We start from the raw sequence: 15286 nt of genomic DNA on the forward strand, positions 1-15286 counted from the left end.
TTAGTCTGCCTGGTGGTAAGAAGGCCATAGGATGTAGATGGGTATATAAAGTGAAGCATAAAGCTGATGGAACTGTTGAGAGATTTAAAGCAAGACTTGTAGTGAAGGGTTATACTCAAGAAGCTGGAATTGATTATACAAAAACTTTTTCCCCAGTAATCAAGATGACAACTGTGAGGGCTTTGTTAGCTACAGCTGTAAAGAAGGGCTGGGATATATTCCAACTTGATGTGAATAATGCCTTCTTACATGGAGATTTACATGAAGAAGTGTACATGGAAGTTCCTCCAGGGTTGGCAGTGCATAAACCAGGATTGGTATGCAGATTGAATAAATCTTTATATGGCTTGAAGCAAGCCAGTAGGCAGTGGTATGCCAAGCTGACTGAAGCTTTATATTCAAAAGGGTACACACATTCTTTGAATGACTATTCCTTGTTCTATAAGAAGTCTGAGACTTCCACTATTTTTGTTGCTGTCTATGTAGATGATGTGATCTTAACTGGAACAAATGTTTCTGAAATCAATGACCTCAAAGCATTTCTTCATGACAAGTTTAAAATCAAGGATTTAGGCAGGCTGCATTATTTCCTTGGAATGGAGGTATTGTATAAAGATGATGGACTGATCATTTCTCAGAGAAAATTTGTTCTTGACATGTTGAATGACTACCAGATTGGAAACATGAGCAGCTGTTCATCTCCACTTGATCCTGCAATCAAACTCCAAGCAAAGGAAGGAACACCTTTAACAGAACCACTTTTCTACAGGAAACTCATTGGTAAACTGAATTTCTTAACCAACACTAGAATGGACATCTCATATAGAGTACAACATCTCAGCCAATTCATGCAAGATCCTAGACAGCCACATTTACAAGCAGCATTTCATTTACTGAGGTATCTTAAGGCAGATCCTACACTGGGAATTTTTATGTCCAAAGATCAGTCTTACAGCATCAAAGCTTATTGTGACTCTGACTGGGCTGCATGTCCAGACACTAGAAGGTCAGTAAGTGGCTATATTGTATTAATGGGTAACAGTCCACTCAGCTGGAAGTCTAAGAAACAAGAGATCATATCCTTGTCATCAGCAGAAGCAGAGTATAGGGCTTTGAGGAAAGTTGCAGGAGAACTAGTTTGGCTCAGCAGATTGCTCACAGAACTTACACTGCCGTTGCAAAGACCTATAGAAGTATATTGTGATAGTCAATCAGCTCTTCATATAGCTCGAAATCTAGTGTTTCATGAACGCACTAAACACATTGAAGTTGATTGTCACTTTATGAGGAATTTACTTCAGACAGGGCTCATATCACTGCATCACATAAGTACTGATAATCAACTGGCAGACATACTGACTAAGACATTGACTGGAATTAAGCATTCTGCAGCACTTAACAATTTGTCTGTGTTCTCCACACCTCCAACTTGAGGGGGGGTGTTAAGATTTAGTTAATTAATTATGTGTAACCATTTTAGTTAGCTTAGCCATTTCAGTTAATTAGTTAGAATAGTTAGTTAGTTAACTAATTCTGTTATTGAACAGCCCACTAGTTTGTTAGATATTTTGATTCTCTTTTTGTATAAATACATGGTCTCCTCACAATACAAAGTAGTTGGTTTAATTCATTCATCACACTTTCTTCCTCTCCTTTCAGTTTTACTGCTACAACTGTTTTTCTTCTTCTTCCTTCAGCTTCATTGTTACATTCATGGAAGCTCAATCATGATTTGTGAGCTAGTTTTAACACTAGTCTTTCAATCTTAATTTGATTATCCCCTTTAGAAGAAAAGGCAAGACATAAATTTTAGAAGAAAACAGCCTATATATTAATTATTGAAGTTGTTGATTATATATAGGGTCAGTTTGATCACGTGAGATGAAATTATAATTTAAAATTGTGGCATGAAATCATATGAGATGAAGTTAAAGTGTTAAATTGTATTTTTTGCTCATAAAACATAAAAATCACATCGAAAACTATTAAAATTCCAATTCAATATACAATACTCTCAGATAAGCAACATTTCATAATAATTTATATTTATTAATTTATGATATTAATGGAATCATATATTTATATAGGAATCTTCTAAAAATGTATTATGTTATTATCTTATTGAAATTGGTGATTTTTAGAGATATTTTTAATTAATCAAATATTAATTTAGTGCTTTTATTGTATGTAATTGAGTTAATCCTAATTGTAATGGATTGTCTATGAATTTTGGTCATAAATTATCACCAAGTCATATTTAAAAATGAATAGTATAATTTATAATATAAATTCTCAACAGCTGCCTCTAGACCTCCTTGTCAGTCCTCTTCATTAATTGTCGCCATCAACATGTTTGATTATTTCATATTTCTACCTTAAATATACATAAGAACAGACACTTCCTTTTCTTTAAAAAAAAAATTAAATAATAGTAACCCTTGGGGGTAGTTCAGCTAATTAATTATGTTGCTATCAAATCTATACATAAGTGTACTTGGTGTGCAAGTAGTAAAATGAACGGAGAATTAAATGTCGCATTTATAAATTTTTTTGATGAATATAGTTAATTATCAGAAATAACTTTCTTTTTGAGCTTCATATTAAAAATTTATGATAAACATAATTAATTATCGCGCTCACGATTAATTTAGAAGTGATATAGGTCGCTTGGTCAATTTCTCGTCATCCATTTGATGTAAAATTGTTTATATATATTGTAATTTCTTCAAAATTGAATATATTAAATGTTCAGTGAATAAATCTCCTGATGGATCTTTTGGCTTAGTAGCTAGCTTGATTCGATTTGCGCTAATAACAATGATTTTTATTTTCTGTCAGTTCTTTATACATGATTTTTTTTAAAGTTAATAAATGTATGTACACCCAATTGATAAAGATGGAACCGTCTCAGACAATCGCAAATCAAAAATTCTACGTCCGTCACTACACGTGACACTAATATTTGCTCCAAACAATTTTTACTATTTCCTAACATTTAGCCTTTTGAGTGTTAGAATTTTTTTTTTGTTCCAATTTCATTCTCAAACTATTTTCTTCCTCAAAAAGTGAAATTTTCGTGCTCAAAGTACCTATATGCATAATTCAAACTTCAATTGGTACAATACTTAGTAATTATCATAAGTAGGATGTATTTTACATAACATGTAAACAACGTAACGTTTAAAAACATATAAATACATTTAAAATCATCCGCTTAAAAAGTAGCGGACAAATCATATATATATATATATATATATATATATATATATATTAGTAATTATAAACCTTTTTAACTGATCAACTAAACATGCAACTTCGTGAAAAGTAATGATAAGAAGTTAAATTTGATACTATTAATTGTTGACTAATAACAGATAGTATTAAATAAATAGTATTAAATAATATTAGTATTTACTGTGTACTAATTCTAGTCCTATTAGGATTAGTACTCCTTAATCCTAGACCTATTAGGATTAGTACTCCTTCCTATATCTCCTATATATATCTCCCATGTATTCCCTTATTAGGTTAACACTTCAATACAATTAATATTCCTTCATGGTATCAAGAGCCAGAAAACCTAGATCTTCTTTTCTCTAGGTTTTTTTTTCTCTCTTTAGGGCACCGATCGTTCCCTCTGTTCTCTTGGGCGGCGGCAGCCATGACAACCGAGGTGGATCCTCTCGATTCACTTCCTTCTGGCGTTAAACTCCTTCTCAGGCATCTTCATGCCCTGATTCTCGAAAAATTATCAGACATAAATTACCCTACATGGAAAATCACCGTTCTTACAGCCCTTGAGGCCAATTACCTTCTCAAATACGTCGATGGAAGCACAGAACCGCCGCCGGCAGTCATCACCGCCACGGACAAATCAGAAAAAACCAATCCGGCCCATGCCGCCTGGAAAGCCGTGGATGGCCAGATCCGATCATGTTTGATTGCGGTCATCTCTCCCACGGTTCAGAAACACGTCCGATCCTACACAACTGCTTCAGCCCTGTGGACGGCCCTCGCAACACGCTATGCATCAATTTCCCACTCTCATATTTTTCAATTGCGTGATCGTCTCCACACAATTACCAAAGGCACGAAAACTATGGCGGAGTATTTAGACGAGGTCTCCACCATCATCACAGCCCTCGACACCGTGAACGAAATCATTCCCGAAAAAGATCTCGTCATGTGCGTCGTTCGGGGGCTCCCATCAGCTTACTCCTCCATTAAACAGGCGGTTCGCATCAGTCCAACGCCCGTTGACCTGGATACTCTCTCCTCGTGGCTAAAAAGTGAAGAAATCAACGTGGATCTGGAGAGCAAACTTCTTCTCCGAGAAGCCGCTGTTATGGAGCCGGCCACCGCCCTCACCGCAAGCCAGAACTATCGCGGGGGGCGTGGTGGCGGCCGGCAGGGGAGCCGCGGCGGCTACGGCAGAAACAGCGGAGGCCGCGGGCGCGGCGGTCGGCAGGGCAGTCGTCCGCCGTACGACGGTCAGCAGCACGGCAGCAACAACAGCCTGCACTCCTTCGGCAGCGGCGGGCAGTCATCTTCCAGCGGCGGGCAGGGCACTTACGAGCGGGATCGTCCAACTTGTCAAATCTGTCAGAAAACAGGACACACCGCTGTTCGTTGCTGGTTTCGGTATGAGGAGAGCCGAAATAGTGATAACCGTGCCAATTATGCATCTCAAGCCGGCCCTTCCTCTGAATGGCTGTTGGATACTGGGGCCAACATGCACGTTACTTCTGATCTATCCAAGCTTAACGCTCCAAATCCATATCATGGCTCCAATGGTATTACTGTTGGCAACGGTGAGTCCCTTAATATTTCTCACACTGGCACGGGTACCATTAAAACCCCCACCGCTATCTTTCACCTAGGTAACCTTACCCACGTCCCTTCTATTAAATCCAATCTCCTTTCAGTTCACCAATTCACAAAAGACTATAATTGCTCACTCTTGTTCACCTCTAATGATTTTCAGATCCTAGACAATACTACCAAGAGGGTGATTTTTCAGGGCCCCTGTGAGCATGGTCTGTACGTTCTTCCTGGCACAAGTTCGTCTGCCCACCCAGTTTCAGAAAGCGTTCCTGTGGCTCCGGTGGCTCTTTCGGCTGATGGCCACAGTCTGTTGTGGCACAGTCGTCTGGGTCACCCGTCTACTCAAATAATAAATTCTTTAATGTCTCAATTAGGTTTTTCTTCCATTCATGTAAACAATTGTGACTCCTGTTCAATTGCTAAATCTCATAAATTACCTTTTACTTTATCTGAGAAGCGTACAACTGCACCTTTTCAACTTATTCATTCTGACCTATGGGGTCCTACTGCTGTTCCTTCATTTGCTGGTTTTCGCTATTATATTTGTTTTGTGGATGATTTTACAAAATACACTTGGTTGTACCCACTAAAACACAAATCACAGGCATACACCACCTTTGTCACTTTTGAAAAAATGGTCAAAACACAATTCAATTCTCATGTTAAACTTTTTCGAAGTGACAATGGAAAGGAATATGTCAATAACATCTTTGGCCAGTTTCTGCAATCCCTGGGAATTATACATCAAACCTCCTGTCCATACACTCCCGAACAGAATGGGGTGGCTGAGCGTAAGCATCGCCATCTCATTGAAACGGTGGTTACTCTTCTACATCAATCTCATCTCCCTGTCTCCTTTTGGGTAGAAGCTCTAGCCACCGCAAACTACCTCATTAACAGAATGCCCAGTCACACTCTCTCCAACAAATCACCCTATCAACTCCTTTACCAAGAACTTCCCAATTATACCAACCTCCGCGTCTTTGGGTGTCTTGCCTACCCTTGGCTACGCCCTCATATTACTCACAAATTACAACCCCGATCCCGTCCTTGTATTTTTTTGGGCTATCATCCTACCTCCAAGGGTTATCGCTGTCTTGACCCACAAACTCATAAAGTCTACATATCTCGTCATGTCAAATTTGTCGAAAATGAGTTTCCCTACGAGTCTATTTCCTCCTCCACAAATACATCATTCATTGGCGTCCTTCCCCTTTTTCCAACATACTCACAGGGTCCCTCACCACCTTCCCCCACACCTCCACCCACTACCCAACCACCCCTCATCACCCCTTCGACCGTCACCCACAATACACCCGCAACCACCACCCACACTCACAACCAACCCGAACCACCCCATACCCACAACATCTCCAGCCCGATCCGTTTTGGGTCCTTCCCGGCCACCCCCGAATCACCACCGCCCGTGCCACCCCCCAATACTCATCCCATGTTAACCCGTGGCAAAGCCGGTATCTTTAAACCCAAAACCTTTCAGGCTACCATACTACCAAATACACCCCTTCCCGATAGTGAACCAACAACCTACTCTGTTGCCTCAAAAAATGCTTATTGGCGTCATGCTATGGATGACGAGTTTAAGGCTTTGACTGATCAGAAAACTTGGGTTCTTGTACCTAAGCCCCATGGGCGGCACCCAGTGGGCTGTAAATGGGTGTACAAAATTAAACACAATGCGGATGGCAGTATTTCCAGGTACAAGGCTCGTTTGGTTGCTAAAGGCTACAATCAGGAGTATGGGCTTGATTACTCCGAGACATTCAGTCCTGTTATTCGGCAGGAAACCATTCGCCTGGTACTGTCACTCGCCGTGCGCAACAATTGGCTCATCAATCAGTTGGATGTTTCCAATGCTTTTCTTCATGGCATGCTTGATGAAACTATCTACATGACGCAACCACCGGGCTATGTTGATCCCCGCTTCCCTCAACATGTTTGCAAACTCCAGAAGTCTCTGTATGGGCTCAAGCAAGCCCCCCGTGCTTGGTACACACGTCTGAAAACGTTCCTCCAGGGACTCGGCTTCACGTGTTGCGTACACGACACGAGTCTGTTTACTCGACATTCAGCACACGGTACAGTCATTCTTCTTGTCTATGTAGATGATATCATTATTACAGGCTCTACTGCAGCTCTCATTCAGGATGTCACTCGAGCTATGCATACTACCTTCAAAATGAAGGACCTTGGCCCGTTACATTATTTTCTGGGAATGGAGGTTTCTCGGACAGGCAGCGGCTTGTTTCTTCATCAGTCAAAATATGCTCGAGATCTGTTGCAGAAAGCTGGACTGGAAAAATGCACCAGTCAACCAACACCGATGGCAGTCTCTTCGTCTACGAATGGAGCCGACACCCCCTTTGCCGATATCACCCACTTCCGCAGCCTCATTGGGGCTCTACAGTATCTGGCCATTACCCGTCCTGACATCCAGTTTGCTGTCAACCGAGTTGCTCAGCGCATGCATCAACCAAGTGAACATGATTACCATTGTCTAAAACGCATTCTCAGGTACATTTTTGGCACTCTTGGTCGTGGTTTACTCATTCGACCCGGGGACTTGGAGCTTCGGGGTTTCTCAGATTCAGATTGGGCGAATGATAAAAATGACAGAAAATCTACATCGGGGTTTCTCGTTTTTTTGGGGCCGAACCTGATCTCCTGGTGTACAAAAAAACAACCCAAGGTCTCTCGGTCCTCGACTGAAGCTGAATACCGCGCCCTTGCTCTTCTTGCTGCTGAGACCATGTGGGTCACATATATTCTTCGCGAACTCCGCGCCACTCACACTGTTCCTGCTCTCTATTGTGACAACAAATCAACCATCTGTGTGGCCAAGAATTCCGTCCTACACACCAGAATGAAGCATGTTGATACCGATTGTCTCTTTGTTCGCGATGAAGTTCAGGCCGGCACCATGACTGTGCAGTATGTACCCACTGAAGAACAACCGGCTGATATTCTCACCAAGCCTCTCCCGAGCCGACAGCACGATTACCTCAGTTCCAAGCTTCCGTTCGCTTCCGCTCAGCTCAGCTTGAGGGGGGATAATAACAGATAGTATTAAATAAATAGTATTAAATAATATTAGTATTTACTGTGTACTAATCCTAGTCCTATTAGGATTAGTACTCCTTAATCCTAGTCCTATTAGGATTAGTACTCTTTCCTATATCTCCTATATATATCTCCCATGTATTCCCTTATTAGGTTAACACTTCAATACAATCAATATTCCTTCATTGACCTACAACAATCCCTAAATATATGTTATAATTAAATTACATTGATCCAATATATGTTATTCTTAGCTTTTAGAGGTCATATATAAAGTTAATTTAGAACAAGAGTCACTCTATCACCTTAAGCCTATCACAAGGAAAGGTTCACCATAAGAGGGCTTTCTTTTTTCGTTAAAAAAATATTAATATTTTAATTTGTCTCAAAAAAGTTAATTTCTCACTCGATATTTAGTATCTCTATAAGGAGTCTGATTAAATTAAGATCCAATATTTAACTTTTTTATTTTTAAGTTTTTTAAGGAATATAAATATAGTTAAGAGCAAAGAGGAGGGGAGGATCATATATATATATATATGAATTAAACAATTGAGACATAGTTAAACAAATATAAATTCTTTTATCAAAATATTTTTATCTCGAAAATATTAATTTTATATTTCGCAAAATTTTGTATAATTTCTCAAAAGTAGTTTCCTTTTTTGATAAAAATAAGTCAATATTTTAATAAAAAGAAGTGCATTATTTTTTAAAGATTTAAAAAACTGATTTTAATATTGATGGTCGACCACTCCGATCGAACTAAAGAAGAAGATAAGCCAATACAATACTTCCTTTCATTTTATTTAATTTGAATTTGTTGTTACAAAACTAATTTATATTTTTTTACTTGTTCATTTTAAAAAATCAAAAAAAATTACTATATTTTTCCCATATTATTGCCAATATTAAATAATTATAAAAAAATAATGTTAGTTAAATTAAGAACTCCAATATATTCTTCAGAAAAATATTTTAATTAACTAAGGACAATACTTTTTTTTTTTTAAAAAAAAAGTATTGTCCTAGTTAATATGGATGGGGTAAAATAAAACAGATAGCGTTACATTAAATGCTATCAATCACTCACAACTAATCCAATTTAATGTAAAACCTACTCTCAGTTTATTTTTACTTATTTAATATTTACTTGGCACGCCATTAAAATGATAATTTTATTATATTATCTTTTTCATTTTAATGAATGCATGAAAAAATAATTATAAGTAATAATAAAAGTAATTAATAAAAATTAAAGAACAAATCATCTGTTAGTTAACTTTTGAAGCTGGACAAATAAAAATGATCAAACATTTTTTAATACAGTGAATAAATAAAAATTGCCAACTATTAGGTTAGTTTTTCAACAAGTTTTAGAACATCTTCACCAACCAGACTCTTATAAAAGTTTAAAAAATCTCTTCATATTATGAGGCAATCGCTCACCCAAAAATATTAAACATTTATGAATTTCTTTCGAACTTTAGGAGGATATAATCTTGAATCAAGAATCTATCAAAAATAATTTTTATATTTTTTAAAATAAAGATAAAATTTGTATATACGTCTATCTCAGATACTAGTATGTTGTTGCTGATCATTTATGTACACAACGACATAAGTTGGTATAAGGTGTTATTATTTTCAATCAAAAGCAGATGTGATATTAAGAAAATAATTTAATTTGATAGAGGGAGAAAAATGTTTCTCCCTTAATAATTGGAGATCTTTAAAACATCCATAAATGCAAAGTTGAATATAGTGGCAACTGGCAAAAAAAGTGAAGATAATGTCTAGTAATAAATCATTGGACGGTTATGCTTAGTAATAATGTCTCATTTTTTATTCTATTATAAGTTCACTGCTTAAATTAAGCATTGGTGCTAGGGTGTCAAAAATAGCCTAACTATAGGTTTGGGCTAAAGATAATTTAAATTGAGTTTAATTTTAATTTATTCACCGATGTTAGGATAATGGCAGAGCTAAAAATTTATTAAAGGTGTTCAAAAATAATGACGTGTGATCGTTTGAATAAAATAAAAAAACAAAACATTATGTTATTTGGGTTTGAACCTCGAAACTCCTTCATTCAAATGGACACTCATTACCACCATACCAAAGCATAACTTTTGTCAGGGGTGTCCAACTTTAAATATATATCCTTTAAATATAGAATTTGACATATATATACAACGTAATTTTTTAACGAAGACTGTCTGATTGGACATCTTGGGTGGCTACGCCACCGTGCTAGTGGTGTTAATGATTTGTGAAATGTATTTAATATTGAATATAATATTTAATAAAATAGACATAAAAGGGTAAACTACATCTTGAACTTCTAAACTAGAAAATTAACCTTCGATAATTTTTTTAATATAATGAACAAAAATAAAGATGGACGGATAAAGTAATTAACCATCCGAATCAGAAGTCTCTAGTATGCCCATTTATTCCTACTTCCTAACCAGCATCGTCTTTAATACATGCAATAAGTTGTATGGTCCACATCGACTATTTTTTGTTAAACAATTTTCATGTATAGGCTGACATTACCATTTTTATATATGTATATCAGTATATATTTATGTATATACCAATACAAAAAAAAGGATGATCCTTTAGTTTCACATACAAAAGCTAATTTAGCCATTTCAATTTTCTATACACCAACAAATCAATGGGGAGCCTTGGTCTTAAACCTATTAACACTAATGGCCAGAAAAATAGCACGGTGGTCGTAATAGAGCCAGAACAAGAACAAGAACAAGAACAAGAACCAGCAAGTCCAGCTACGCGATTGTTCCATACAAAAAACCTAAATTGTCACATTATTGCTATCTTAGGTTGCACTACAAAGATCAACCCCGATGTCATCAAGAAAGGACTCGAATCTACTCTACTCAATCACCCTCGCTTCTCTAGTATACCGGTACGTAGACAAGTTAGTTTATTCAGTTTAACTTTTATATATTGACATGCACGTTCAAAAGATTTGAATTTGAATTATATATGCAATATAACTTCCAATAAAGGAATTTGAATGTTTGATTCCCACTTGACCATATATAACATGTATGGAGCGAGCATGAAAAGTACTAGTTCGTCAAAATTCAGTAACTTTTATATAGTTGTTGAGAAGAAATCCACTATATATATATATATATCTATGTATATAATTATATAATATAAGTATCACAACCCACTTAACTTTAAATCTTGGATTTGCTTCTGGACTCTGGTTAAAAGACATTATTATTATTATTGTTATATATAAAAGTTTATACTTCCTTTGCTTATATATATTACCATTTTGCTTTGTTTGAAAAAAAAAAGGTGGTGGATGAAAAGAAAGGTGTAAGAAAGTGGAAGAAAACGAAGGTAAATGTGGAAGAACATATAGTATGTCCGGATTTGGATCCGGACATGGATTCTCCAGACGAATTTCTGGAGAATTATACGTCGAATTTAACAACAATACCTTTAGACATGACAAAGCCACTTTGGGAAGTTCACATATTAAACATCAAAACTTCTGAGGCAAATGCTATTGGGATTTTGAAATTGCACCATTCAATTGGTGATGGAATGTCAATTGTATCTTTAATTTTGGCGTGTACTCGAAAAGCTTCGGATCCAGAAGCATTGCCTACTTTACCTTCAAGTACAAAGAAGGAGAAAAATGATGTTGGATTGTTAAGGAGGTTTTGTTACTATGTTTGGTTTTTGTGTATGGTGTTTTGGTATACTATTGTGGATGTTGTTTTGTTTTTGGCAACTATTTTGTTTCTTAAGGATACTGAGACACCAATGAAAGGAGGAGTTGGAGTTGAGCATAGTCCTAAGAGACTTGTGCATACAACTGTTAGTCTTGATGACATGAAAATAGTCAAGAATGCCTTGAACTTGGTACGTGCACTTCTGCTTCATTTTACGTGACACTCTTATATTCACGTACTTTAACATTTATTTTTGAGAAAAATTATAGTTTCCGTTGCTTTTGTATAGGCTTAGTTTGGATTTGGATATAGATTTTTCCTTTTAACAACATATTCTAATGTTTTTTGCAACTTATTTATTGCTTAAATTATGTTATAGACAATTAATGATGTAGTGATGGGCATGGCACAAGCTGGTTTCTCAAGATATCTCAATAGAAGATATGGTCAGTCTGTTTTTCCATTACTGCATAATTAATTACACCTTATTCTTCTCTGTCTAAGCTATTGGTCAAACTATAACTGTACCTATTCTACCTCTATATATTTACATTTATTTGATCATACTTATTTTTAATTATTATCGTACGTTTTACATTTATTTTTAGTAAGCACGATGATCAAACTGGACCAGAGAGGTCCTCTCTTTCTTACTTTAGTACTCCCTCTTCATATGTTTAATTACCCAAAATTATGCATTAACTACAATTTCAATTAGACTAATTAGTTGTTCAATTTGTATTTTTAGATTTTTACATGTTAATTTTTACTACTAATAAAATGTGGTGTGTTCTCAGGTAACAAGAATGGAGGAAAGGAAAGCAACAAGACAAATAATTTGCCTAAGAACATTCGTCTAAGAGGATCTATTGTTTTTAACATCAGACCTTCTACTGGAATTAAAGTAACAACAATCCCTTTATATTAATATATACTATCTCTGTTTCAATTAACGTGTCTTACTTTCTTTTAGTTTTTCTGACGTATAGTAAGTTTTTAATTGCAATATTCTCATTATTGTAGGAATTTTTAATATTGATGTGATAATCGTGTCAAAATTTTGAAAGTGCTCTGACATATTTCTATCGATATTTTTGGATAGTATAGGCAATATATATGAGATCTCGTGACATATTTATCTTACATCACATGATTTAAGGATGTTTTTAGTATGTATAATATACACATTTTTATTTAAGTTGATAATTTATTAAAAATGTTGTTTAATGTATGCAGGCTCTAGCAGAGATGATGGAGAAAAAATCAAATGCAAGATGGGGCAATAAAATAGGATACGTGTTGACCCGATTACCCATAAGTTTACCCGATAACCCGTTGGATTATATCCGAGAAGCGAAAAATATTATCGACAAAAAAAAACTATCTCTTGAATCGAGATTCTCTTTTACCGCTGCTAAGTTAACCCAAGATATATTCGGATCCAAGGTAAGTGTTTTTTTAAATTTATTTACTAGAGTTTATGACATTATGTACATAAAACTTATGATATTAAATGTGTTAAAATATTTGTACGATTAAATAAAATATCATTAAAAGTATTTTAACAAGTTATATTCTTCAGAAATTTATAGAGAAATTATTCGGTCAAATTGACGTGGGATGCTTCTACAAGGGAGTTTTGCTCCAAAGGGCTATGGATCGGGACGTGCGAGTTGATTTGTGAGGATATACGTGTTCGTTTTTAAAAAACATAATAGAAATGAATAATATAGATTAAAATATAGAAATTTATCCTAAAAAATATTATATTTTTATCGTATTTGAATTTTAACATATTTTTTTTTATCGTAACTTCCAAATAAAATCTTATTATTGTTATTATGAAAGGTGGCAGCAAAGGTGACAAGGAGAGTTCTATCGAGCACCACGGTTTTAATATCAAACGTGGTTGGGCCTCAAGAAGAGATCACATTTTATGGCCATAAATTAGCTTATGTTGCTCCTACAACTTTTGGACTCCCATATGTTAGTATATATATAGTCATCATTAACTTTCATAAATTTTGTTTTTCAAACTTTTGAAATCATATTTGAAAAGTTGATCTCGTGAGTTGTTTGATCAAGCTTTAATCAACAAAATAATATTTTTTGAGTTTTCAATTTGTGTGATATTATTTATGAATTTGGTGTGATTGCAGGCTGTGACAATACATTTCCAGAGTTACTGTAATAAAATGACAATATCAATGGCAGTAGACTCACAAGTGATTCCAGATCCATACCAGTTATGTGATGACCTACAGGACTCACTTCAAATGTTTAAAGAGGCTGTCACTAAACAAGACATGGTATAAACCTAGTCTTTGGGGACGAGATAAAGTAGATAAAGATATTTTCTGAATTGAAATATTTTATGTAATTATATTTTATTTTATTTTTATGATGAAATTAAATCAATTCAAAATTTTATGTTAAGATATTTCATGGATTCATTTTCAACTTCACACAATGGGCACTTGAAATCATCAATGCCTTTCCATTTTGACGGTCTATAATATTGTTTTATGGGTAACCTATTGTTATGGACAGGAAGAATATAAAGCATCGTTCATGTATTTTTGAGTTATATCGCAAAATATCAATTTTATTCTTAATAAAAATGTTGTATAATTTACATGTAGGTTAGGCTTGATGGTAATTTGATGCTCCATACATGTTTCTCTTGTATATCAATAATATATTAATAGGTTAACATAGTTCTCTGTCTAACAATCTATGATGCTATATCGATTGTGTTTTAATTATCACATTATTTTGTTATTGATATGGTATGTATGTGATGTTTCTTCTAGTACCAATTCTGTCTCTTTTCTTCTAAATGTTATTTGATATATGTTATCTAAGTGAGAGGTATAATTCACGTATACTTTACTCTTTCAAATTTTCTCGTATTTTAATATACTAAATATATTATTATTATCACATTATGTACTAATATGTAATGCATCAATGTAAATACGGAACGATAAAATAAATTAGACATTATATTATGTTTACATACTAATTTTTGTTAGGTTTTATTTGTCCTAAATTTCTTACCATAAATAGGTTTTTCTTTTAGGAAAAAGTTTTGAATTGACTAATCATTTTCTTGTAGGAAAAGGTTTAGGACTCCATAAATAGAGGAATGTTCCTACTAACTTAATGAGCATTCACAATGTAGTTTTAAAGGGTTTTGAGAATTTTGGTTAGGGGGAGAATTTGTGGGTCACAAGCTTGATACGTTATCACTTGTGTGAACCTCCCATGTATTACGAGTGAATTGGTTGAGGTTGTTTCCCTCTATATTTTGCACTCTCATATTTATAGTGGATTGCTCATCTCTTTTGTGGACGTAGGTCGATTGACCGAACCACGTTAAATTGTCTCTTTTGATATATTTCTCGTTTGTCTTCTTACTCGTGATCTTTTGAGGTTTGTTTTGCTAGCTTCCGCATTTACACCTGCTTATTTTCGGTCCTAACAATTTTTGCAAAAATAATTTGCATATTACTCATCATATCCTTACATAACGTATTTTTAAATCAAGCAACCTAAGTGATTTGTTTTCATTTTTCGTTTAAATATTTGGGGGAATGCTTTTAGCGTTTAATTCAAACTAATTGATTCGATAATTTGTGTAGAAACACACTTTGTATTTC

At 35.1% G+C, this 15286-nt stretch overlaps 1 protein-coding gene across 1 annotated transcript; it reads left to right on the plus strand.

The window, feature by feature from the left end:
- The first annotated feature begins 10485 nt into the window (after positions 1–10485).
- LOC107012780 (O-acyltransferase WSD1-like) lies at positions 10486–14157 on the plus strand. Its single transcript, XM_015212703.2, has 7 exons — positions 10486–10837; positions 11242–11814; positions 12004–12070; positions 12422–12528; positions 12861–13070; positions 13473–13610; positions 13784–14157. Exons 1-7 carry the CDS (start codon positions 10586–10588, stop codon positions 13937–13939), a joined length of 1503 nt encoding a protein of 500 aa, XP_015068189.1. The 5' UTR covers positions 10486–10585; the 3' UTR covers positions 13940–14157.
- Positions 14158–15286: the final 1129 nt, after the last annotated feature.

Source organism: Solanum pennellii, chromosome 3 (genome assembly GCF_001406875.1).
Source record: "Solanum pennellii chromosome 3, SPENNV200".
NCBI classification, from domain to species: Eukaryota; Viridiplantae; Streptophyta; class Magnoliopsida; order Solanales; family Solanaceae; genus Solanum; species Solanum pennellii.

Bases quoted from the DNA above. Each gene is read 5' to 3' on its own strand.
- LOC107012780 (XM_015212703.2), top strand. From the start codon at position 10,586: ATGGGGAGCCTTGGTCTTAAACCTATTAACACTAATGGCCAGAAAAAT. The intron at 12,071-12,421 runs GTCAGTCTGTTT...GTGTGTTCTCAG, and splicing joins ATATCTCAATAGAAGATATG to GTAACAAGAATGGAGGAAAG. The intron at 13,071-13,472 runs GTAAGTGTTTTT...TTATTATGAAAG, and splicing joins AAGATATATTCGGATCCAAG to GTGGCAGCAAAGGTGACAAG.